The following is a 26,742-nucleotide window of genomic DNA, read 5'->3' as shown; positions in this document are numbered from 1 at the left end:
TGAAATACAAATACATTTATGTCCAGACAACGAGAGAAAAACACACAAACACAGCCCGAGTACTCAGCACTGATTCTACTTCCTCGACTCCGCCTTCTTTCCGCCCCGCGTTGCATGCTGGGAAAGCAAGTTTGTTGTCGTTCAGGGGGAAAAATGGAAGGCGTGCAGCCGCCACCTCTGCGCAGCCTGGATGATTTTGTCCGGGGCTCAGCGAGGTTCGCTCTGCCCGACGTCAGAGACCTGGACCGATGGAACAACCGCATCATTAACAACCTGCTTTACTACCAGAGCAACTACTTCCTGTCTGCGCTGGGCTTCCTGCTCTTAGTGGGGTGAGTTTGTGTTCTTCTGACGTGTCCCCCCCATTCTCTCTCTATATCCACGTACACACACACACAGACGCTGATGTCACGTGATTGACGTGTGAAAACATGACTCAAATCTACTGTTTTTAGCCGCAGAGCTAAGCTCCATCACATGCTAACTGCTGTCATTCATTAAAGGACAATTCCAGCTGTTTATTCTCTCTCTCAGATATAATATGTCATTAATTTCTGCAATAAAATGTGTAAAAACTACCACTGTTTTTATTTTGTTTTTGCTTTTGTATCTAATAAAGTAAACAGGTTACAGTGGGTATAGAATTCATCAGTTATAGCCTCTCTGAACACTGGTTTACAGTATGTTTTAGAATTGATTTTAAGGTTCTTCTATTAGGCACCGAATGGTTTGGCCTCACGTTATTTTACAATCTTTTAATATTGATAGTATAATCCCGGTTGTACCCTGAGATTCTTAATCAAATGTTCAAGATTCTCAGCTGAAAACTATGGGAGACTTTGAGAGTTTTTGAAGTAAGAGAATCTGGAGCTCGAATCAAAACGTTGTCATTCTGCATTCCCAGATTGTACAGAGATGAGTTCAGATACAATCTGGGAATGCAGAATGCAACAATTATTAATCCATTAATGATTGAATCAATTATTTTGATAATCGATTGATCGATTTTCCATCCATTTTCTGACATTTTACGAACCAAACTACACAGAGAAAAACAGAGAAGAAGACTATGTAAACTATCGATATAATAACAGAAACGGAGACAAAGGGAAAATAATAATAATTTTTTAAAAATAGTTTAGTAAAGTTTACATCCTATTTTAAGCACACAATGCTCTCACTACAACTTCCCACTAATCCGATGATGCAATGAGTCACACTTTATGGATGTGAAAGTCATCGTGTTGTGACACAACAGCTGACTGTTACGACGTAAAATCACCTTTTCCCCTATTCCTAATCCTCTCAATTTACAACTCAGTGTTAGAACAAGATAAAGCCACAGATGGGAGCGACAGCCATAAGCAAATCACAAATATATCCCCGTCTCGTACCTCCTCAGGTATTTCCAGCCCCTGCAGCTGTGCGTCGGCGCAGTGGTGGTCACCGTCATGTTCCTCGGCTTCGTCTGGGCGGCCGAGAACCAAGTCACCATACGGCGTTTCCGCAGGAAGCACCCGTCCATGTGCGTGCTGGTCATCCTTCTGGTCAGCTACCTCTTCATGTCCGTGCTGGGAGGCGTGGCCGTCTTCCTGTTTGGGATCGCCTTCCCTATACTGAGTAAGAGAACACACACACACACATCGCTTTACGAGGGATATTAGACATGTTGTCGATACCCGAAAAAGGCACAATCATAGAAGTCATGGAGGTAGCAGACTGTGCTGCCTACTCTTTTAGTCAGTAGTCATATTGGGAGATCTTGGCGTGTTTGCCGATATCCTGTCCTCCAAATCCGGTTGACAAATATGTCCTTCCATAGTCAAGCAGCGAAGAATCCAATGGGTTGGACATAAATATCGATATTATGGGTTATTGGCCGAAGCACTCCCGATATATCGGATATCCTGCATATCGGCTGGTATTGCTAATAATGGCTGGCATTTTCCTACTTCTCAACTCAGGAACGTGATGACGTCGCTCATAGTTACCCGACTTCTGAGTTTCTTGATACTCGTTATTGTTTTTGACTGCGAGAGAGACCCCTAGAGGCGGGAATGTGCGTTTAAGCTAGTGCTGGGCATGTTAACGGCATCAACGTTAACGCACGTTAGTGCACAACGCATTTCCATTGACGATTGGAAACGACTGACCGGAAAAAGACACGAGTGACGTCATGTTTACACGCCTCGGCACCGCAGTCCAGGCACCGCTTACCAGTTAGCTCCGTTAGCTCCATTAGCACGCCTACAGTCGAACTGGAGCGGTCTGTTTATTAAACGAAAAAGAGCAGCGCTACAAATAACCAGCGTACCTGTGTACTGCGTATGTGTGCCTCTGTTTATAAAGTTTAGGGTTACTTTAGAGACTCACTTTAACAATCGGGAGTCACGTAAACAAGCAACACTACTTTAAACGCACATTTCTGGCTCTAGGGGTCTCTCTCACAGTCAAAATCAATAACGAGAAACAAGAATGTGTGTTTAAGCTAGTGCTGGGCACGTTAACGCACATTAAAGCATAACGCGTTTACATTGACGATTGGAAACGACTGACCAGAAAAAGACACGAGTGACGTCATGTTTACGTGCCGCAGTCCAGGCACCGCTTACCAGTTAGCTCCGTTAGCGCGCCTACAGTCGAACTGGAGCGCTCTGTTTATTAAACGAAAAGAGCAGCGCTACAAATAACCAGCGTACCTGAGTACTGCGTATGTGTGCCTCTGTTTTTAAAGTTTAGCGTTACTTTAGAGACTCGTTTTAGCAATCGGGGAGTCAACAACCAGCACTACTTTAAACGCACATTTCTGCCTCTAGTGGTCTCTCTCACAGTCAAAATCAATAACGAGAAACAAGAAACTCTGGGATCTATGAGTTACGTCGTCACGGAGTTCATCGCGTTCCTGAGCTCAGAAGTAGGAAAGTGCCAACGTGTCGCGGGGCTAGCTGTTGTTAGCAATACCAGTCGATAACAACGCTCAACATTAGCGAAGGTCGAAAATAACAAAAAGAACACAAATTCCATTTGCCAAGCCACTGTTAGCATTAGCTTAGCTTGTTGTCACTTGAGTTCACTGTTACAAAGGTTGTTTTTACAGATATTTATGTCCGAGGTAATTTAGTCTCTTCTCTAGTGAAATTAACATGATATTTTCTTAATTTCACAAAATAAATAAATATAAAAACATAATAGTTTGACTCCGTTTTAGTCATTATTATATAACGGGGAGGGACCGTAGCGTGTTTGCCGATATCAGATCATACATTTTAAAGCCAATATTATCCCGATAATATCATGTATTGCTACTTCTGAGGGAATTTGAGTGGGATTATTAATAATCTAATAATCCTGTATATATATATGCCTTTTTCTCACAGTGGTTCTGGTGCACGCGTCGATGCGACTGCGCAACCTGAAGAACAAGCTGGAGAACAAGCTGGAGAGCATCGGTCTGAAGAGGACGCCGATGGGACTCCTGTTAGAGGCTCTGGGACAGGAACAGGAAGCTGGATCCTAGAGGAGGAGGAAGAGGAAGAAGAAAACACATGAAGAAGTGGGTAGGAAATAGGAAAAAGAGACCAAAAGGTGTCGGTTTGGCTTATTTTACTGTCGTCCATTAGCAAAATGTTCATAAAAGTATTCCCAATTGGTTGTTTTCCAAACCATGCACACTTGAAGCGCACATGGTTTTTATTTCATGGAGTTTTTGCACTACATAGAGGACGTTTGCAGTGTTACAGTATTTGTGTGCAGTGTATTTTGCATGACTTTATTTCATGACTTTAATTTCATTATTTTGTTTACGGAAGTCATATTTAAATATGACTTATAAATATTTTCCCTATCCTTTTATATTCATCTTATTGAACCACAGATTGAGTCCCAGCCCATGAGAGTGATTCATGATAATAATAATACTAAACAGTTACACACAATATGCAACATTTAAAACATTTCGGGACCAAAAAGGATGATTTTAAAGCTAATTTGACGATTTGAACTTGGCCGTGAATCACCGCTGTGCTTTAAAAAAACATTATTAGTATTAGGAATCAGCATTTCCATTGACAGTGATTATGTCATTGTCTGCTGTTTTTTTGTATTTTTGGTAGCTACTGTATCTCCAACCGTCTTTTTAGCCAATTTCATTTGCAGATGCTGCAGATATTTTGAAGATTGTGTCACCGTAACCTCTCACACACGTCAAGAAGTAATTTTTCAGTTTCAAATGTAATTGTAGGCAATGTAGGTTAGCAAATGAGTGATTTTCTTCCATTAGTTTGTGTTAAATGGACCGACGTTCAATGAAATCACACAAAGAACAAGCAGCTCCAAACAAATCTCTGTTGAGAAGATGGGAGAAGAAGGTAAAATAGGAAGGAACCATTGTTAGTATGTGTTTTTGAATGTTAGGCTGCTGCGTTACAAAGCTCGTAATTATCCTCCAGTTAGAGGTCTATAGGAGCAAGTATTTCCAAATGTATTAAATATTTGTATTTTTTCACAAGGCACAAAATCTAATATCAATTTACCCAGTGGATGAATTCTATTGGCTGTTGATCCCAAAACTTTTCAATTATTTATACTCATTTAAACCAAGGTTTTAAGTGGATTTTCAGCAGTGCAGAATGTATTTGATCAGAATTAAGTATTATGGTAGTGCATTTGACATTATATGTCATTCTTAGTGACATTAAAAATGTCCTACAATGTCTTTTAATTTGGTATTTGAACCCTGGCAACACCTGGATATAAGAAATAAGTTATTTTCTTATTTTTGGCCTGAAAATGAGTAAAAAAATTACACTGAAACATAAAAAAAGATGGTTTCTTACCCTCTCAGCAGACATGGAATGAGGACAGTATGATCGAGTCCACGTAACCCACCACAGGTTTCATGTACTGGTAATATTTAACTGTATTATGTATTTAAATCTCACTAAAACAGACACATTAACATGTTTTTATTAATGTCAGTTGTATGATATAATTAATATATGGATTTAAACTCATGACGTACCGTTGTTGCTGCTTCAATTTGCATTGTTACGAGTTATGATTATTTTTTATTGGTGGAAAAATGAAGAACATTCCCGCAGAAGCTGTTGTTCATAACCCTTTAAGGTCAAGTCTTTAGCGTTATATTAAATATAATTTATTATAAACATAGACGTGTTGCTAGTTGAAAATCCAGTCGTTAGGTTAACAGACTTAGTGAGTTTCAAGGTTTGCTCGGAGAAAAAGCTGTTGTGTTCATTCGTTGCCAGTAAAAGAAGCCAATCAGAGCCTGTTATTAAAATATTTAGCGATAAAGGAGCCAGAGAGAGTTGGTATCTTCCTGAGTCTGAGAATATAGGTCAAAGGTCATTTGACAGATGATTAAACGTGTCGGACTGATCTTCAGAAATGAACTTCTCCACTGTTCTCCACAATATTATATAATATATATATTATATAATATAAAACATAGTCATCATAAATTGCCTTTAAGAAGCAGAAGAACCTTTTAAAGTGTCTACATTTGTATTGTGCCATGTATTTCTGACATTTGCCTTATGTTGTTGTGTATTTAGAGACAAATGTGAACAAGGGTTGCCTTCCATTCAACATGTTTGAAGTTTGATTTACCAACGCTGTCTTTTTTTCTTCTTCTTTTGCCAAATGCTGGTATAAATATCAAAAAACACTTTCTTAATAAATAAATAAAACAAAGATTCAGTTTCTCTGTTTGTTATCGTCTGCTGTGTTTTCCTCGATGACGTTTCAGAGGAGTTCTGAGCTTCACTCGCTGTCTCTCTGGACTGGCAGTCGTCCTGGAATCCCGTGCCAGGGTTGGGGAAGTTGCTCTGAGTTTCCAAGTTGGAAATACGAGTTCTTTGACCTCGTAAATTCAGAGTTCTGATGACAAATGGAAACGCAGTCAAAAGTCACTGGAGTTTCTTATAATTGTTTAGTATTAATGCTACTTTCCAACATGTTGCAAGCTAACACCTTGCCAGATTATTGGGTGTAATGATAAAAGCTATCATAATGCTATTTAGCCACTGTTAGCATAGCCACGTCTAGACGGAAATGGTACGAGGCGTAAACAATCTTTCTCTTTGGCGTTTGACGGGAAACTAGTGATGTGCGATAGGTTAACGTGCGTTAACCAGGCACCGTTTACCAGTTAGCTCCGTTAGCTGCAGTAGCTCCTTTCAGCGCCAGCTAGCGCGCCTACAGTCGAACTGGAGCGGTCTGTTTATTAAAGGAAAAGAGCTGTGCTACAAATAACCAGTGTACCCGTGTACTGTTTTTAAAGTTTAGCGTTGCTTTAGAGACTCATTTAAACAATCGGGGAGTCACGCAAACATGACTCCACATGCATGTCTTTTTCCGGTCAGTCGTCATGGAAACATGTCGCGCGTTAACGTTGACGTCGTTAAACGCCGTTGACGCGTTAACGTTTGCCAGCACTAAAAAAAAAAACCTGTAGTACATATGCCAGGACTGTAAGTGGCGCTGTAACGCGACACCACAAAACAGAGAAGAAGACGTTTTACACATTACAGATATAATAACAGCAATAACGTCTGTTTCTCTTAATTTTTTTACGATTTTACTAGATCCCCTGGTGACTTTTGTCCAACGATGGCACCTGAGGGAGCATTCGTGTGTATACAGCAGGAGAGTTTGAGTGGGCGGGGGCTAACTGTTGCCTCCGTAATCACTTCCTGTGTGCGGGATCAAAGATCTAAGCATGAGAAAGACTTTGTGTGGAGCTAAAAATAGCACTGTGTGAACTCGTTTGACAACATTTACGTACTGCAGCTTTAAGAATACTTTTTTTTTTTTTGCTTTGTTATTTTTCTTATTCGACTTCCGTTAATTTTTTTTTTCAGCATAAACAAACCCTAACCCTAAGGTTCTGCCTCATTAGGACCAGGTTCTGGTCTCCATGAGGACTACTGGGTCAGACGAAGGTCAGTTTGTGTTTATATGAACAGAAGAGGCGACACAAACAAGAACACACACACACACACACACGGAGTTAAAGGGTTTTCCCAGAGGGGGCGGAGTTATCTACGTCATCACAGGGTGCTCCTTTAAAAGGTTTCCCCCCCCGGTTTTAGAAGAGAAACAGAAGCCGCGACAGAGTCACTGACGAACGGACAGAGGAGAGGCGAACACACCGCTGAGCTCCGGTAAGACAACACAATAACTCTTATTACACCTTTATATTATTATATATTATTATATTTATATTATATTTAGCTTCTAACAGAAGTTACTCGGTAGTTTTCTCTGTGTGTGGCTGTAACTCAGTGTGATATTAAACACTGTGATGTTTCCTTTGTTGACTCTGCTGCTGCTGTTGTTGTTTTGTTGTGTTTATGACATCACTGTCAGGACTATGATAGATAAATATGACAAATGTGACTTTAAATGACTGATATAGATTTTCCTCCGGAGTTAAAAACACACACACACACACACACACATATATATATATATATGTAAGGAGGACAATAACAGGAAACTAGTGTGGTGGAAAAGTTAGTGTGGGCAGATTAAACATGTCAGGACATTACACAGTCCTCAACCACAGGTGCTTCAAAGTACACCTATTATACTTTTATATACTGTAATATATACATGTATATAAACTTTTGATAGATAAAAGTTTAAATGAAACACTTAAATTTCCGTTTCATTTTCAGCTTTGTCCCATTTGTCATGTGGTTTATGGCTGTTTAGGATTATTTTGATCACCATTTAATCGATTTGAGCAAGTTCTCTCATTATTTTAGCTTCTTAAATGCGAATAATGTCCGTTTTCTTTGCTCAATACATCAAAGAAATGATTAAAACTCAATCATTTTTCTGTTTGTGGATGAAACAAGAACATTTTCAAACACCGATGTTTAAAAAAAACATTAAAAACGAATCAATTAATGGAGAAAATAATCAACAGATTAATCGATTATGAAAATATGGCCAGTCCTATGATACTGTGAAGAGTTTTGAGTAACCATGGCGACGACAGATCGTGAAAAGATTCCCCATAGAAAGTGAATGCAGAGCACAGTTTAAAGGCAAAAAAAGTTGTTGCCACGGTAACCTCCCTTTGTTTATTTTTGAGTTCCTAATATAAAAGTATTTTCTAATAAATCTTAATACTATTAATAGATAGAAGTAGCAGCACAAATAGCAATCTATACGAGTGCACTTTGACTTTCATTTACTTTACTGCTTTCACTGTTAGCCTTTCCTTTTAAGCAGCAGTGAAGACAGGAGGATGTTTGATGTGGCGCCGTATTTGTGTTTAAATGTGGCCTCAAAGCAGGAAATGTAACAACAACGTGGTTCTCCGATGATACCGATAACAATTATTACTATTTAATGAGGCCAAAATAACAGATATTTAAAACCGATAGACTGTAAAATCAACTAACTATAAATAAGAAACTGATAAATGATGCGTTAACTGTTAACCGCAATGACACCTATAATCTTTAACACGCCCAATAATTGGTCGACCCCTAAATGGGAATTACACCATCCACATAAATCACAATACATGGAAATATTTAACTACACACTATAGATAAAAGAGTGAGTGTATAATGATCTCTACTGTAGGAGTACAGAGGAGTGTTTTAGACTCATTTATGTCACTTATTACAGCTTTTAAAATAAACCGAGTGAGTCCTGAGAGGGAGGGAGGAGGGAGGAGGGAGGAAGGAGGGTTAAGGAGGGAGGAGGGAGGGTTAAGGAGGGAGGAGGAGATTTTTTCTTCACACCAGGCAGTTGCATCATGTGGCAGCAGTGAGTAACGCAGACACTGTTGTGCTGCTGGCAGCTGCTTACCAAAGACTTTTCTAGAAGTAGGTCGAAGTTTCTGAGAGCGCTGCTGCTACGAGACGGCTCTGCCCTGTCTCTGTCTCTCTGTCTCTGCCCTGTCTGTCTATGTGTCTGTCTGTGTCTCTGTCTGTCTTCCCACACAAAATGTCAGCGTCTGCATGCCTGGGTCACTCTGACAATAGCAGGCTGCAGGTGAGCGCTGCAGGGGCTGCGATTACTCTTCAGCGCAGTGATGTCATCATGTAGCTAATAATAATAATAATAATAATAATAACATAAGAGACAAGTGAAGGGATAACACGTTAAGAACCACAGAACAGCAGTAGGAGTAGCAGTAGTTGAAGTAAAAGTACAAAAAAATAAATAAGCAAATACATTGAAGTAAAAAGTGAAAAATGTACACGAACATGACAATAATGTACTTTAAAGCTACTTGGTTCTTTGTAGCAACTACAGCTGCGACGAAATGACGTATTCATCAATCCTGAGTAGAGCTGCAGCAGTGAATCAATTATTAATCGATTACTAAATTAATATTCAACTCATTTATAATCGATTAATCGTTTTCAAATATGTTTTAAATACATTTTACAGCTTCTTAAAAGTGATTAGTTCCAGGGTTTGTTTACTTCGTTTTTAACAAAGAAATCTTTAAAATTGTTTATTTTGAGATTTAACACACTTTTTTAAAACACAATTTAAAACATTTTATGGACAAAACAATTGAGAGATTAATCTATTATAAAGAATTAGTCCCAGCCCTAATCCACTTTCCCATTTAATCTCATGTTATAATGAAAACATGGCACAGCTGCCACTGTTGGTGCTAGAAGAATATAGACAATTATTCTATTTATAAGACTAATAATAAGACTTTTAAGCAATTTATGGAAAATAAGTACAACAATAGAGAGTGTATGAATTATAAAAGTGGTTGTTCTTCTACTGCTCTTTGTTCCACACTTATAGATAAGAAAAAAACTTCTGCCAAATATGCAGTAGTTAACATCTGTGTTAGGAATGTGGAGTTTTTAGATTGAAACTACTGTACTTGATCGAGTCGTCAGACTCTGTCAGGTCTCTGTAAAACTGGATATTCCATGACTTATCTGGAATTAGAAGGTTCCTCTGTGGGAATGTGCAAACAGGTTTTTCTCACTATGGTGTGATTTTTTTTTTAAGCGTGTGTTTATGTGGTGAAATACTCACTTCATCAATGTCTTTGTTCACAGGAAGAAGAGTTTGTGAAGTCTCAAAGAAGAAGATTGAGATATTTCTGAGGAGAACAGGAAGCTTTTTGAAGCTTTTTTCTCCCTCCTGTCCAAACCTGAGAAAAACGTATATTTTACTGCTAAAAATGCAGCATTAGAGTCATTGTGAGTGGGTATTTGAGATCTTTACACTCAAAACACTGAATTGAATCATAGACCCTCGTGGTTCTTACGTCTCCGTCCTCCGAGACACCAAAGACGATGCTGTGCCTAAAGAAGTACTTCACCGAGGGCCTCATCCAGGTCGCCATCCTGCTGAGCCTCTGCGGCGTCTGGGTGGACGTGGGCCTGGAGCCCTACCTGCTGCCCCCCGCCTGGCACGACATGATCCTGGGTCCGACCTCGGCGCTGACGCAGACGCATTTCCACAACCTCCGCAACCGCCTGGACGACGGCGGCGGCGGCGGCCAAGGCCAGGGCCTGCACACCAAGGACGTCGACCTGGACGGGTTTTTCACCACGCGGAGGCTGCTGGGCTGGGTCCGCTCTCTGGACAGACTTCAGGTAAGAGACATCGCCAACATGTCCCTAAGGACACTTTTGTGTCTCACAATTTTGGAAATAGAGATTCAGATTTGTATAAATAAACAAGTATGAGCTTCACTAGTCGGTGTATTCAGTAGAGTTCCTCTCAAATTAAAGGCCCAGTGTGTAAGAACTGATTACTGATTACTCTAATGGTAGCAAATACCATAAAGGATGTTGTTGTACTTTGTTTGTTTAGTAAGTTTTCGCACCAAAATGCAAAATGCATGTCTGCCTCATATACTCTTAGAAATAAAAGTGCTAAGTAGAACCATATAAGGTTCTTCGGCTTGTCCTCATAGGAGAACCCTTTTAAAACCCTTTATTCAGGAAAGGGTTTTAAAGGGTTCTCTGGATCAAAATGGTTCTTACTGGAACCATTAATGTTACCAAGAACCCTTGAGAAACCCTTTTTTCAGGAAAGGGTTTTTCAGAAGCAAATGGTTCCAGGTAGAACCTCAGCCCTTGTAGAAAATCCCTTTTGGAACCCTTATTTCTAACAGTGTATGTAGTGTCTTTAAATTCTGCTCATGAACCCTTCTTACTGTCACACACTGGACCTTTAAAGCTCTTTAATCCTGGTTCCCCCCTTTTTTCCCAGTCTTTATGCAACAAGAATCGAGTCAGCTGCTTATTTTCTCTTGGAGCTATCCGTCATGCTATGCTACATAACATTTGGTAGCGTTTACAGTGATCGGTCCAGCAGAAACCAGAGTCGGGTGGAAAGAACCACAAATGTGAACTCGCTTGTAATTGTTTCGTCTTGACTTGAGCGTGATAATCAGATAATCAGCTCGTCTCAGACCTGCAGACTTGGTCTTGTGACTCCCAAAAAGCAAGACACTGTACCATCCAACCACGACCATCACCGACTTCTCCCTGCATGGGTTCTCCTCCTCCTGATCTTCTCTTATTACCCCAAAGCAATTAGCAAAATAACTCTTCTCTTCTGGTAAAAGGTTTGCTCCTCATTTTGAAACCATGCTCGTTTCCGTGCCTGCGAGCTATTAGAGGATTCAACGATTGCAACGAGCACTGCCAGTAAGTTCTGTGCTTCATTCATTAGAAGGAAACTGATAAGGCAATTTCACTCTACTACAGATTCCCCGCTCTGAGCTGGAGACCTGGCTGGTCCAGAGAGAACCAGATCCTCTTCCTTTGGGATTCCAGGACCAGGAGAACGCTCTCCTGGAGAGGGTTCCCACTGGGCTGGAGAGAGATCGAGGCGATGTGACCGTGGAGCCCACGTCTGGACTCGGTGCCTCGCTGGAAGAAGTGGAGGAAGGTGATAAAGAGGTACAGCTCAAGATGGAGGATCTTTTTTTTACTTCTTTATTTCAAAATCCATGTCCTTACATCATCGAGCAGAGAAGGATCCAATGAGTAGACCATACTGTCCCCTGTAGACTAGACCATCTTCATTTGGTTCAACCGCAATAAAACATTGGGCGGCCGCTGGTCTGTGAGATCTTTAAATGGACAGTGTGTCATTTCTGCCACAAGGGGGAGGTCGTCGCACCTTGCAGTAAAAACAATAACAAAACACTAGTGCTGGCCACGCTAACGGCGTCAACGTTAACGCACGTTAACGCATTACGCGTTTCCATGACGACTGACCGGAAAAAGACGCGCTTGACGTCATGTTTACGTGACTCCCGATTGTTAAAGAGTCTCTAAAGTAATGCTAAAAACACAGGTACTCAGGTTATTTGTAGTGCTGCTCTTTTACTGTAATAAACAGACCGCTGCAGTTCGACTGTAGGTGCGCTAACGGCGCTAAAGGAGCTAGCGCAGCTAACGGAGCTAACTGAAGCCGACTTAAGTTTAGCGTTACTTTAGAGACTCATTTTAACAATTGGGAGTCACCTATGCGGCTAGAGTGACATCATCCCTGAGTTTACAAGTTGGAAACTAGCCGTTGTAAGCACTACGTGGTATTTTGTGCACATAAACAGTAAATAAACATGATTATTATGGTTAAATTATTGCCTGTTTGACCAGAAAGTTACAGGAATTTCAGTATAAGTGACTCAGAAAGTGACGAATTAAGTTTGAATGTAGCAAACTGAACTGTTAATAACTAGGCCAAAGATCGTCTTCAGCTCAGGTACAAGGGTTTACATGATCTCAGCCCATGCTGTAACTCCGTGAGCTCAAGAGCAATAAACCATGGGGCAGCTTTAAAAGCTGATGAAATCCTATCACTTCTTCGTGAAACAAAGTGTTCCGTAAAGGATGTGTCACACGGTATGTTCAAAAACAAACGTGACAATAGAAAAATAGCATTTGAGAGACTGTCTACCTTCTGCGTGAGGGCGTTCGTGTTTGAATTGGTGCTGAGTATTTGTCAAACAAGAGCTTTTAAAGTATGTTGATGGGATACATTCTGCTGGAAGTGACACTGCTTACGTGTTTTGCAGTTATTAAAATAATAATAGAATGTAGAAAGACTAAGAAACTTCTGGAACTTTGAAGCAGTTGTTGTAACCGCAGTCTTAAAACTCTAAAAATAAAAGATTAAGAAAAATGAGTGACAGATTTATGTCTAAAATATAAGGATTAGTGGTGTGGGAGAGGGTTGCTGTTTTTGACCAGAGGAAATGTCATGTGGAAGAGGAGTGAGTCAGCGTCCGATGAGTCATCAGAAAACCGACCTCACCATAGATGACCTCACTGGGAAGATTAAGCCGTACAATCAGCGCAGTCAACACGCCCAGCTGCAGGGAATACACCTTTAAATGAAAACACAAACATGGGCACAGCAGCCACGGAGCTCTAGACATCTTGTTTCCTCCTTAGTAACGAACCAGTCACTAGAAATACAGTCTGTACAAAGACCTCTTTGTTTTTAAACCTGCAGTTTGGTTCCATTTGACTCTCTGAACCCTTAAATCTGTCGCTCGTGATCAAATTGATTGACTCTCTTGATCTTTCCGCTCTATATGTGGAAATACAGACATACTTTTTGTTTACAAAGACAAATTCATCAGGGACTGTGAGAAATTTCATGTAGTTCTGTTTACGTTTAAAGCTTTCAAAAAGTGGAATTTTAAAGTAGTTTTCCTACCATTTTAACGTCAAATTTGTCAGAGCGCTGAAGTAGAGAAAATCCTTTGATACATTCTTAATCATTAACTTGTCTAGAACACACCAAGTTTAACGCGGCTAGCTCAAAGGTGCTAGTTCTAAACTAGCCGTTTTTGTTTTTCCAAAATGGCCGACTTCTGGGTGGGCGGAGCTAATGGAAGTACATTAGAAATTTGTTTGGAATCACGAGAGCAACAAGTGCACCAAGTTCGGTTCGAATCGGAACAACTATGTGAGACTTGGACACGTTAGAAAAAAAATCTTAGCATTTGCTAGCACTTTTAATGCAATTTTGGCTACTTTCTCTTGTGTCAAAAATTCCCCCAAAAATACCCTCAAGCCTGAGTTGTGTCAGGGAGGTCATCCGGTGTAATAATCTCTGCTTAATGGAATATGTGGATCAGAGGACATCAGTTGAGGAGGCTCTTTGTTTGCGGTCAAAGACTTATTTGCGTCGAGCTATAGTTGTCGTGATAATTCGACTCCTGTCCTTGTCCCAGTATTCAAGCATTAGAGGGGAATCAGTGTGTCTGACATGTTGTTAATATTAGGTGTTTTCCAGTCGTCCTAAGTCGTCATCACAGCCCAAAACAACTTTAGCTAGCGGCGGCTAACTTTGAAATATTCAATTCCTAGAGCTAGCGTAGCATAAACTCGGCTTCCTCGTCAGTCCAAAAATGCTAATATGGGGATTTCGCCATGTTATTCTCAAGAGTCAAAGCCAGAGGTGAGAAGGGAAAACTAGTCTGGCTAGCAAAGCTTTGTAAGGTTATGTAAACATACCACCTCATGAAATAATGGTGTGAGTGAATCTACCACAGATCTATTGTTGAATACTTTCAGGTTAACTATTTTATGATTCTATGTTTACTGGAAAACCCCTAGTCATGGGACTTATATAAATTGATCTTTATTTATCACCCTTATAACAATCCTTTATCCTTACACCTGTCATTCTGAAAGGTGCTTTATTATGTAGCAGAAGTTACATATTACCCCTTTAAATATTACCTTTATGCTTTTTCTTTTCAATTCTATTCATTAGAGAGTGAGACTCTGAAAGAAAACACCTGCTCTACATGTTTGGGCGCCACCGCTGACTTCATGTCCCTGCTTGTCTGAACTTGCTGTGTGAGCGTCACTTTAATAAAGGCCACACCTCAGACAGGCCATGTTGGAAACTGAAAATAATCTGCAACACACATGCATGGATGGATAGTGTGCTAAAATAGCTAAAGGTCAAGTGAGGATGGAATTAGCGAGGCTGTAGATTGCAACATATAAAGTAGCCTATGGAGAGTGGGTTAGCATTAGCATTAGCATACCTGGACGCTAACGAGGTTCCCGTAGATGCAGATGTTGTCGGTTTTCTGTGCTTCAGACTTTTCCTTTTCCTGATGCAAACATAACTGAGGGTCGTTTATTCACAGCGTCCGTCACCTTGTGAAGAATGACAAACACTCAACTGTGACAAAACAAAAGTGGCCCGATATCACACACTCAGACACAACATGACATGACCCACATACCTTTGGTATCAGGGGGTCACACACACACACACACACATACATGCCTGTCTCTCTGGAGTTGTGAGGACACAACAGAAGGACAAAAGTAGACAAAAATAAGTGCCTGTTTGACAGATGGTGTTATTCAACCTAACCTGGTGTAAACCTAAATGACCCTGAGGGACAACATCATCGTTTTCTTAATGGATGTTTTGGTACTTGATGTACCGTGATATATAGTCTAATATAATACTATCTATGTGGTGATATATCGTTGTCCTTCCTTCCTAAAGTAAACAGTCCCCAATCATTAGCATCATTAGCACCCGTGTGGCTCTCATTCACTGGAGCACATGACGTGACATTAGCCTCCGGTTAGCGGTGATATCGAAGTGCACAGTAAGTGCAACCCTAACCCAAGTGGAAAAACAACAGAATATATAGCAATGATGATATTTGTGGTGATATTTCATAGAATTTCAAAATAAAAGTCTTTGTTATGACAAAACAATGACTAATTTACAATAAAAAACAATAATGTTTTGTTTTTGTTGGTTGAGTCGAGTCGGGATCACGTCAGTGAAATAGCGCCGCTGTATCTCGGTTCCATGCTAGTGCTTTGTTATCTAATTTACGTTATTTAACATTTACATAATCGGAATTTGGATATTTTCTTTAATCGATTTGCGATTCGTCCACTTCCGAATTGCGAGAGAAGTTTTTTCGCCACCCCTGCAGGTCTGTGGGGGAAGTGCGATGATCTGGGGTCACTTCACTTCGTCAGGCTTAGATTTAGACCCTCGTGTGGAGGATAAAGCGGTAGAAAATGAATGAATGAATCTTAGAATTAGTTCACAAGGTGCCACAGCTGAAGCTAACAAACACACACACACACACTTACACAACACGACAAACCTGATACAGTACACAGAGATCCAAGTACACACTGCCTCCTCAATCTGAAAGTGAATGGAAAAGTGTTTTTAAATTCCACCCACATATCGAATGGCACGCTTTACACACACACACACACTTTATTAGCTTCCTTGTGACCGTCGGGGCTTGTTATGAAACTTGAGAACTTTTGGCTATCGCGAACTAACACACATTTGCACCGGGGTGCGTTTTGCAATCCCCTCTCTTGTTTACTGCAGCGAAGCACACAAACAAAGCAAAAGTGGTTCCCGTCCCTGGTTCCTCATTTAGCTCTGGTACAGGGACACAACACGGAATCTCAAAAACAAGTATGTGAAGCTGTTGGAATGAGGGTTAGGGTTGAAGACGAAGACAATAAGCTGCCGTAATCTGCGATATCAGCCTTCAGTCTCTTCACTGATTAAACATCACGGTCAACCTTTCGTTGACTTCCGTCCTTGCAGGACCTTGGTTTGGACGCAGCGACTTCACCTGCAGACAGAAATAACGTTTTCACACCACTGTATTCTCAGTGACGCAGCATTTTCTGAGCTGAAATGACATTCCTCCAGTGAAAGTGGGAGGGTTTTAACGGCTCGTGCTTCATTTGGGCTGAAATGAGGAAGTGATGGTGATTTAGGTCTGTGCACAGAAAGCACCTGGTTAGACCTGTAAAAATATCCTGGTTTTCCCCATTCAACAGTGATGCTCTGCTGCTCGGCAGTAGCCAGTAAAAACAAAAACCCCCCCACACACAAAAATGTTAATTAGTAATTAGTCACATGACCTGCCGGAATAGCTTGTTTCCATCGATTGGAACTGTTTAGTACAGCAATGTTTTGATGTCTTGTTGACAAAAACAGCCATAAACCCAAGCAGGAAAAAACAGAGCTGCTGGATTACCTCCTTTGTGGTGTGTTGTATCGCGTTCAATGTCGTCGTCTGCGTTTGTTGTCGTCGCACAAAGGTGCAAAGTCACGTTACCCCACCTACCAAGTGAAGGCACTGTTCTCAGTCCAAACACAAGCCTGACACACATCATACCATACTGTACCAAACCAAACCAAACCAAACCAAACCGTACAATGAAGGAAACACAGCAATTAGTGGACTATCTTGAACTGTCTCTTTAATGTCTCAGAGGGAAACGACTTACAGCTGGGGGAAAAAATGGTTGAAATTGTTGTAACTGAATGAAGAATTCGGTTAAATTACGAATTACAATCCGATTATAAATCTGCTAGTGCTGTCAAATGTTAACAGCATTTAACGGCATCAACGTTAGCGCATGGCGCGTTTCCATGACGACTGACCGGAAAACGTCGTGTGTGACGTCATGTTTACGTGACTCCGGATCGTTAAAATGAAGTAATACTAAACTTTAAAAATAGTACACAGGTACGTTGGTTATTTGTTAGTGCTGCTCTTTTAATAAACAGAGTGCTCCAGTTCAACTGTAGGCGCGCTAACGGCGCTAAAGGAGCTAACACTGCTAACGGGGCTAACTCGTAAACAGAGCCCGGACTCTGGTGTCGCGGCACGATAACATGTCGTCACGCGTATTTTTCCGATAAAACGTCATGGAAACGCGTCACGAGTTAACGCGTGTTAACCTAATGCACAGCACTAAAAATCGGTGTAACTTCGAGTGATCACTATTAGACCTAACTGAGGGAGCGTCTGTGTGTATACAGTGGCAGCGCTGGGACAGAATCAATCAATGCTGGATCTTTGTGTTTTCAGTCATACTCCCAAAACACAGAGAGAGTCACGTGGAGATGATAAATAGACTTTATCTGTATTATTGTGTGACCTCGTTTGACAATGGTTCGAATATAACAGACATTTTAGTGTATAAATATATACATATATATATATATATAAATATATATTGATATATATTTAAAGATTAGGCACAGAGACAGTGCTGCTACTTGTGCTACTGTACAGTTATACTCGTTCACTAAGGCAACGACACACTACTTTTCCAAGGCCACACACATATGTGTAGCATACTGGTGTCCATACAGGCCAGCTGCTGTCTGTGGGGTCTCTGGGTTCGTCTTTAAAGTCCTCAGTGAGGTCAGGAGAAGGTTAAAGCTATTTCTGAGGGCTGACTGCAGTCTCTGGGTAAAAACAGGGACCTTTACATTCTATACATACGACTACATGCACCACGACAGCACCGCCTTCTCCTATCCGCTGTCATCTTAATAAGAGTGGATAAACTAAGTGGTTATTGAGAGCAGGAGCCGACTGTAGAAGCAGATCCTAAATATTATCGTCTCCCCTTATTTTGGCCATTGTTTGCCCTGATATTAAAGATCAGCCACGTCTGGTTTATGTTGTGCAAAAATGGAGGTATGAAGCTTTAGGTTTTTGAGGGTGTTTCTTTTGCTTTGCTGACTCAAATCGTGTTTTTTTTGTCTGTCTGCATCCAGGAAGGAACCCATCACGTCCTTCATCACAGTGGTGATGGGGATGAAAGAGAAGAGGAAGAGGGCGATGAAGAGGAAGACGTGGCCAGGATGCACAGGCATTACAGGAGGAGGAGGATGAGGAGGGGGAGGAGGACGACAGGAAGCAGCCACGCTCACCTCAGAGAGTCGACGCAGAATGAACTGGAACAGGTACGACGCTAAGAAAACGGGTTTTTAGTTTCATGTGTGCGGGTATTTTAGCAGCTTCTTACTTTGCAGAGTAAGGACAATTGGGGGGAAACAACATAGAGGAGGTGCAGTTATTTCTCTCTCAGATCACTTTGTTTACCTTGAGTTGAAAGGTTATCATGGGATTATTCATCAATAATGACCATAATAGTGTTAGTGATAGAGCTTAAAGAGTCACCGTCACCATTGATAGTGAAAACCAGAAGTAAGGATTATGAAGTAAGTGAAAATATATGCGTTTCCCAAACATTTGACAAACTATTGCGACCCGTCACGACGTAAATCGGGAAAAGTGCAAATTTGTGCGTAATATAGCAACTCATTGCGATATATTTTGAATTATTTCCAATAGACACTTGGTAAATGCATAAAAAACGTCATTGTATGCATGTTATTTATCTGTGGGTCCCGTCCCAGTATTAGGAAATCACTGGTATATCACTCCGTCCTGGCAGAGACTCCTCACGCTGTCAGGACAGCGTCGGTACTCGATGTTCTCGGTGGTAATTTTGTAACAGAGCGCTCCATACAGTATGTGCACACATGCACGTGTGTTAGTCAAGCAGATCAGCGTCTGTCATGCTGGTGAAATCAGAGCCAGATGCAGCTTCTGTAAACGCTCGGCCAGCTCAGCAGAACAGAAAAGAATGGATGACACGGTTCAGCAGCTGCACGACAGGGTTAACTCCTACACCGGGAATACAATTTTTAACACTTTATATATATACTGTATCGCTATGTGTGTGTGTGTGTGCGTGTGTGTGTGTCATACACTTAAAGATATCAAATGTGGGTCATGCATGTTGCAACACAGGCTGTTGTTGTTTTTAAGGCAGATCTGCTTCCAAGAATCCAAATCCTTTCTCGCACAGCTCTCCCGGGGTCAAAGGTCAGAAGTTGACAAGTGTTTGGTTTGTGACAAGATCCAGTGAAAAAGGGACTAGACGGATATTTGTGAGGGTGAAACTTTAGCAACAAGAGTGAGAAAGAAAGAAAGAAAGAAAGAAAGAAAGAGATTGTTCAGAGGTCATTTGTCCATATACTTCCTGTATGGAGCAAAGAGCTAACACTGATTCTTGGTAAACACACAGCCAAAGACTGAGCATTAAAGGTGCCATATGTAAGAATGTGGCCAAAAACAGTTACTACATTCAAATTCAAAATACTGAGGTCTTTAAGGTTTAGTTTGTTGACGTAACTGGCAACCCGTGGTTGCTCGGCAGCTGAGACTCTACTGACTGCAATGATTGGTAGACGGCGGTAGGTGGCGCCACATGCCAAAACATGATTTGCAGTCTGCAAAATAATATATTATTTTTTTTTAATATATTTTTTTATTATATATTTAAAGCAAATATGTTGTCTGTACTGTTGTTGTTGGTGAGTTCAGTTTGTTATATGAACATTATTCCTGAGTCTCTGTGACATATTAGGAGGATTTTATGGCCAGTTGCTTTAGTTTTATTACATAATGCACCTTTAATGGTCATATAAGCACATATTTGTGACTTTTGGTTGCCGTTGGTTAAGAAGTATTTTTTGGGTGTTAGCAATCTTTTGTTCTTCAAACATGCTAGTGCTAAAACCAGCCAAGGTTTGTCCATCCTGACTACTGTAGAAACCCTTTATTTTAGCAGGGAAAAACATTAAGAACGTAGAAGAAGAAGAAGTCGTATTTCCAACGAATGATGGTCGGGCAAGTGCCAGAAAACACTTGTTAGGGCTTAGCGAAGAGGGAGAAAACTAAAGATACAAACATCTTTAGCATTAAAACAGTAACGCACATGTAAATGAAGTCTATAGACACTTAAATGACAAAACGGTGTCATATTGTGGTAAAAAATTGTAAAAATGTGTGTCTCTTTCAGGAGTGTTTGAGGCTGTTGGACGAAGCCTTCCCCCTCACTGAAGAACAACAGGTATCACCACATCCTCTTCCTCCTCTTGTTTTTTACTCTTCTTTATTCTTTTGGCCTTGAATTGTACTCACTCGAGTGTCTTTTGTTGTGTCTCAGGAGGGCGATGGTGGCAGTAGAAGGGCAGACGTGGACAGGGAGCCCCTGTTGTCCACGGAGAACCCCTCCATGGACCTGGAGCTCTGCTGGCAGGACCTGTTTGCTATCATGGAGCCTGGGGTAAGTGGGAGAATATGAGTAGATGACATTTCTTTGAGCAAAAATTAAACAAACGATGAGATGCTTACTGTTATTGCGTCTTTTTTCTTTCTTCTTCTCCAGAACCCAGATGTTGACATGACATCACCATTTGACCAAGCCGTGGATTCCAATCCTTCTGGTGCTCTGAACCAGAACTCTAACAACCTTGTAAATGGCGGGACAGACGCTGGCCACGAGGTCCGATTCATGGAGTCGTCGTCAATTCAGCAGGGTAATTTAAAATCTGACGTTTTCTGACATCAGCGATCGGTCCCTGACACCGGAGACCTTAGCAAACCTCGACAGAAGGTCACACTGACATGGTCATGAAACCAAATCGCACAGCCTTTCTAAACAGGCAGAGTTGCCCGTTTGTCTTGAAGACAGATTTGTTGTCGCCGTGTCGTGAAATTACATACACGAGCGACGCGATGACACTGAGAAACATCTTCATGACGGTGGAGAAACTCCAATGAGCAGCTGCAGGACATGGTTGAAAGCTCAAGAGGGAAATAAGTTAAAGCGGACCTAGACCGGAAGTTCCCATTAACGCTGTTTTTTTAGTGTGTATCTGCGTCATTAGCTTGTTTAAGAAGCCCTGAAGGTTCTAAACAAACAGTTCAGCCACTGCTGAGAACACTGTGTTTTATTGTAATCTTGGCCTCAGCGAGATCTCTGAAAAAACCCGGTCCGGTTACATAAACAACGGTTCTCCTGAACAGCGGATCCTCCTGCTCCGGGCACTAGTCCGGGCACATCCGGTTGCGTACATTGAACCGCAGAAGAAGAAGAACGTCCGTTGTGGAGGTGTTTCACGAGCGACAGTGTCTTCTGACTCCGGGTCAAAGGTCGTCAAAGGGACTGCGGCGGGGAGTCGTGAAGAAGCTATTTTTAAACACTGTTAAAACAATGTTTTGATAATGAGTAGCAGTTCATCCACCGTTCCAGAGGGGGGAGCTGTGCCTCTCAGAGCGGGTGTGCTGGTTATGTCACTTCAACACACTCTGTCTTCTGGGGGTGAGATTTATGTCTGAAATACCGCGGCTGAGGAGAGGGTCAGTAAGGAGAGATTTCTATTGGCTCGTTTACAGCAACTAGGAGGTTTTTGAACATAAAAACAAGTTAATGTATGTAAGTAGACCTCCATAACTAACATGTGCAACAGGACCACTCCATGTGACCTTTAAATTGTTCTAATGACATAAATCCTCCAAAACCAAAGCTTACATTTGTTTACATTTTTACCAACTTCCATTCCAGGTTTCCTGTGGTCTCCAAACCAGCTGCAGCGAGAGCCAGTTCTGCTTCCCCTCACTCCCAGTGCAGAATTAGACGACTACAGTTCAACTTTAAGCTCAAGGGATGTTTCCAACACCGCGCAACGTCCTCCAGATCACTTGGGAGAGGAGGAGCCTTCAACAGAGTTCTGCGTGCAACAAAATGCAGATGGTAGCTCAAGTTCCCTCAACGCGAACCTGCTAACACGTGATCTTGCGGAGAACGTGGAAGGCTCTCACGATCTCTTCCCTGGAGGAGACCTCCCCAGCTTGGACGTCAACTTCCAGTTACGCAGCCTAACACCTGCCAGTCCCGTCTCATCTCTGGAGGGGAGTGATGTGAACCAGGGCCTTCCCAGTGTTTTTCTGGTCGATGAGGAGGAGGGCGACGTCGGGGATGGTGGAGATTACCTCCCCGACCAACTCGGCGACCTCCTGGAGGACGCTGCCATCCTGGACGAGATGAGGCTGATGGACCTTGCTCTGGAGGAAGGTTTCAGTCCAGAGATGGCAGCCAGGCTGGAAGAGGAGGGCTACTTTGGCAGAGACGACGACCACGCAGTCGCAGAAGATCAGAGTCAAACGGAAAGACAACAGCAAGGTAATAAACAACTTTGAACTTTTTGTTCAATCAGTGTCAAGGGCCAATTCCAATTCCTAATCTTAACCCTCAAGCTCAACCCTTAATCTTAACTGGTCCTCAAAACCAAGTGTTGAGGGTTATTTTGTCACTTAGAAATGGGACACCCCTTAAATGCAGATACGTCTTCAGACTGTAGGGGGCAGAATAACGCGAAAGCTGCGTCCAGTCTGTCAACTCCAAAAAAGAAGAAGAAGAAGAAGAACACATTTACGTCAGGATTATTTATTACGATCCGTTTGTCAGTCAAGTTATTAGGTTGTCAGTTAGTTATAAGATGATACTCATACAAATACCACAACCACGGACATATTCAGCTGACAGTTACCACACACCACGACTTATTGAAAAGTAAACCATAGCAAACCATCGCTTGTCCGCACCGGCCGACTATTGACAAAAGATCGTAAAATAAAAATAAATGTTACGCAACAATGACGTCAGTAATCCATAATATGGGCCTAAACTAAGATAATACAATGGTTTTCATCATTTTTATATCTCTATTAACAAAGAAAATACTTCATTTGTAGCGTACTCGTTTCACTGCTTTCGACGCCATCTTTGTTATGTGAAAACACGCAATGCATTCTGGGTAGCCCTTGCTCCCAAGGGTGGTCTCGGAAAAATCTCAATATTGAGGGCGATACAGCCCTTAAACTTGGCCCTCAACTTAATTTTTTTGAGAATCGGGACACACACATTTTTGAGATTGAGGGTTAAGCAAGGAATTGGAATTCAAGTTCTTTTAAACTGGATCATAAACCTTGACCTTTGCTTGTTCCCTTTGTCTTAGACGCCGAGAACGAGGCAGACTCCGACTCTGGTCTTTCGCTGAACTTCAGCTACAGCCCTGCTTCTCCATGTGCTTCTGAAGCCTCCTATTGTTCCTCCACCTCCTCCTCGTCCTCCTCCTCCGCCTCTTCGTCGACCTCTGCCTCGTCTTATATGTCCGGCGTAGAAAGCCCCTTCCGCGACGTCAAGGATGAAGATGCTGAGGAAGAGTCGTTCGGTTTGAACATGGACCTTGACGTACACATTAAGCAGGAGCCTGAGGATGAGGAGGAGGAGGAGGAGGAGGAGATGGGGGCGGTGGGAGGAGTTTATCCCGAAGATTTTAAGAAACTCTTCCCGGGCGACTACGACAACCGCAAGCTATTAAACGACATTCAGTGGATGGAGCACATTGAGCACGATCACACGTACAACCAGCCGCGCTCCACCATCTCATCCCTGGACAACAGCGCACCGACCAAACACACCAAATCCTCCCCGCATCGACATCACAACCCCAGGCCTGTCCACTACTCCTCCTCCTCCTCCTCCTCCTCCTCCTCCAGACTCATGTCCGAGGCCAGAATACGGAGCAGAGACGAACGCCGCGCCCGAGCCTTGAAAGTGCCCTTCTCCAACGAGCTGATTGTAAATCTGCCGGTGGAAGAGTTCAACGACCTGCTGACCGACTACCACCTGAACGAGCACCAGCTCGCCCTCGTCAGGGACATCCGGCGCCGCGGCAAGAACAAGATCGCGGCGCAGAACTGCAGGAAGAGGAAAATGGACGTGCTGCTGAGTTTGGAAGACAACGTGTCCGGTTTGAGGCGCCGCCGTCTGCGGCTCCTCCGCGAGAAACAGGAAGCCCTGAGGAACCTGCAGGAAATGAAGCGCCGGCTGGGCGCCTTGTACCAGGACGTCTTTGCCAGGCTCAGGGACGAGGAAGGGAGGCCGCTGGATTCCGCGGAGCACTTTCTTGACTTTGAGCACGACGGCAGCGTCATGGTGGCCTCGCACCAACAAGAGACGTGGAGAGGAGGGAAAACGAGCAAGAAACAGAGGCGCAAGAAGAAGTGAGGGATATGGTAATGACGAGGTAATGATGCAGCGGATTACGGGGGATTGTTAAATCCTCAATACCCCTTCGTCAGATCACATCTCTGGCTGTTGTTTTGGAGATCAATTGGTTGATGGTTCGGGAGGAAATCGAGACACAAGAGAAGGTTCTTTGAAGGACAACGCGATTGTCCTGATGATAGAAGTCAACCTCTCGCTCCAGGATCTGTTTCTCACACACTGGAAATGGACTTGAAGCCAACTCTTGAGATAAAGGAAAACGATGACCTGGGACCAGCGTTGAAGTTCTGTGCTAATGCAAACAAAAAAAACCCTGCTTTCCTTACATCAGTTGTGTTTCCATCATGGTACGGTTCGGTTTGGAACGGTACGGCCCTGGGTCAGGCTTGAGTTTCGCCTGAGATCTGTCAGCGTGGCGTGGGTGGGCGGGCTGTGCCCAACGAACGCCACAGAACAGACAAGACTCTGGTACCTCAAGGGAAGGGAAGGGAAGGGAAGGGTGCCAGAGAATGGAATTGGTTATTTTGGTTCCGTGCCGTGCTGTACCAAACTGAACCGCTCCACTCGACGGAAACAAGAGAGACTTGAGAAGTTTTTGAATAAGCCAGCAGGCTGATAGTAGGCGGGACCGTATCGGTCGGCCAAATCTGCCAAGACAGTCCAAAGATTGAGACGCCAAAGTAGAGCTACAGGCGTCGCTAAGCTAACTCAGAAGGACAAGTCGTTCTGCTACACACTAGTAGAATACAATTTTGTTGTTTAAGATTTAAATAAGAAAGTACCGCTGTTGAAAAGCATGCTGGGTAATCGTGGATCAGGGGTGAACGCAGTAAGTGATGAAGAGCTTCATCTGTGTTCTCACCCGTTCACACGTACAACATTTTTACTGAAGGAGTAGGGAACAAACTACTAATTGTGAACGTCTATTTAAGACTTTGTGGATTTGGGAACGACAAACTAAGATTTGTTTTTGTTCAACACTGATTTACCGAAGAATGACTCATTTTATATCTGCATAGTTTATACTGTGGTTTTCTTTTGGCCATGAAATAAAAGCATGAGGGTTTTTTAATTGCGATTGTTTTATATAATACATGGTTTTGTATTTTTTTTTTTTTTACATATTCACAAGATGCTTGTGTGTCAAGTTGCCATAAATCTTTGTCAAATCAGGCGTCTGTAGTCAAATGACCTGGGGGCCAGTGAGCGTCTGTCTGGTCAGGGGTCAACTGAATCTTTAAATTAAATAAACTGACAGAAATTACTAATTTTAAATCAATATTAATAGACTTTGAGACCTTGGACCCCAAATCCAAAACTGCAATGACCACTTTTGGCAGGGGTTAAATTTAAATTTGAGATTTGCCATTAGTGTGCTCCAATTTATGATAAAACAAGTGCAATATGGATATTCTATAAAAGATCAAGATAAAGCTCACATAGGATCAGCCTTAGGACAAAAAAAGGAAAGCAGATAAAGCCTTGTCACAATCCAACAAGGCAGCAATTTACCGTCAACTTGACCCGACAAGACGCTTATTAATATTAATAAAGTCATTTATAGAGCACTTTACGTCGAACATTAAGAGAAAAGGCTGCTGCAATAATCATGAGGGTCATTAGTACGTAGTCTAGTGGACGTGTAGCCAAATTTGCAAGAGATTAAGGGGAAATTATTATTATATAGGGCTCCCACGTATTTTCACCAATTCATTTCTCATGATAACTCATGAGAACTTCACTCGGAGTGACGTTCATGCAGCTCGGAGTCTTGTATCAGATATATTTGAAGTTAAAAACGTTTCCAAAACATTCGCTAAAAATCTAAACAAGTTTTTCAAATTTCAAACATCTTTTTAGGACCGTGGAAAAACCCTGTATTATAGTAAATAGAACCAAGAATTGGCGGCAACTCAGTATAATTGTCATTATACTATAACAGAATGTACATTTTGAATTTCTCAGGAATGAGCACAGTCTAAAACAAGTTAGTTAGTAG

The 26,742-nt window shown here is 42.0% G+C and overlaps 2 protein-coding genes across 2 annotated transcripts; both read left to right on the top strand.

Annotated features, from left to right (window-relative positions):
* Window positions 1-153: 153 nt before the first annotated feature.
* On the top strand, window positions 154-5,562 carry praf2 (PRA1 domain family, member 2; the record flags this gene model as incomplete). Its single annotated transcript, XM_083896661.1, has 3 exons — window positions 154-332; window positions 1,403-1,620; window positions 3,378-5,562. The coding sequence occupies 3 exons, from the start codon at window positions 154-156 to the stop codon at window positions 3,515-3,517; spliced, it is 537 nt and encodes a 178-aa protein (XP_083752787.1). The 3' UTR covers window positions 3,518-5,562.
* Window positions 5,563-7,127: 1,565 nt separating this feature from the next.
* Window positions 7,128-25,113, top strand: nfe2l1a (nfe2 like bZIP transcription factor 1a). Its single transcript, XM_083896502.1, has 9 exons — window positions 7,128-7,184; window positions 10,077-10,619; window positions 11,742-11,936; window positions 18,592-18,780; window positions 20,688-20,738; window positions 20,835-20,954; window positions 21,057-21,207; window positions 22,236-22,853; window positions 23,689-25,113. Exons 2-9 carry the CDS (start codon window positions 10,317-10,319, stop codon window positions 24,741-24,743), a joined length of 2,682 nt encoding a protein of 893 aa, XP_083752628.1. The 5' UTR covers window positions 7,128-7,184; window positions 10,077-10,316; the 3' UTR covers window positions 24,744-25,113.
* Window positions 25,114-26,742: the final 1,629 nt, after the last annotated feature.

The sequence above is a fragment of the Microchirus variegatus genome, assembly GCF_963457635.1.
Source record: "Microchirus variegatus genome assembly, chromosome: 10".
NCBI classification, from domain to species: Eukaryota; Metazoa; Chordata; class Actinopteri; order Pleuronectiformes; family Soleidae; genus Microchirus; species Microchirus variegatus.
Note: the sequence above shows the minus strand (reverse complement) of the source record. Positions and strands in the feature narration are given on the sequence as shown.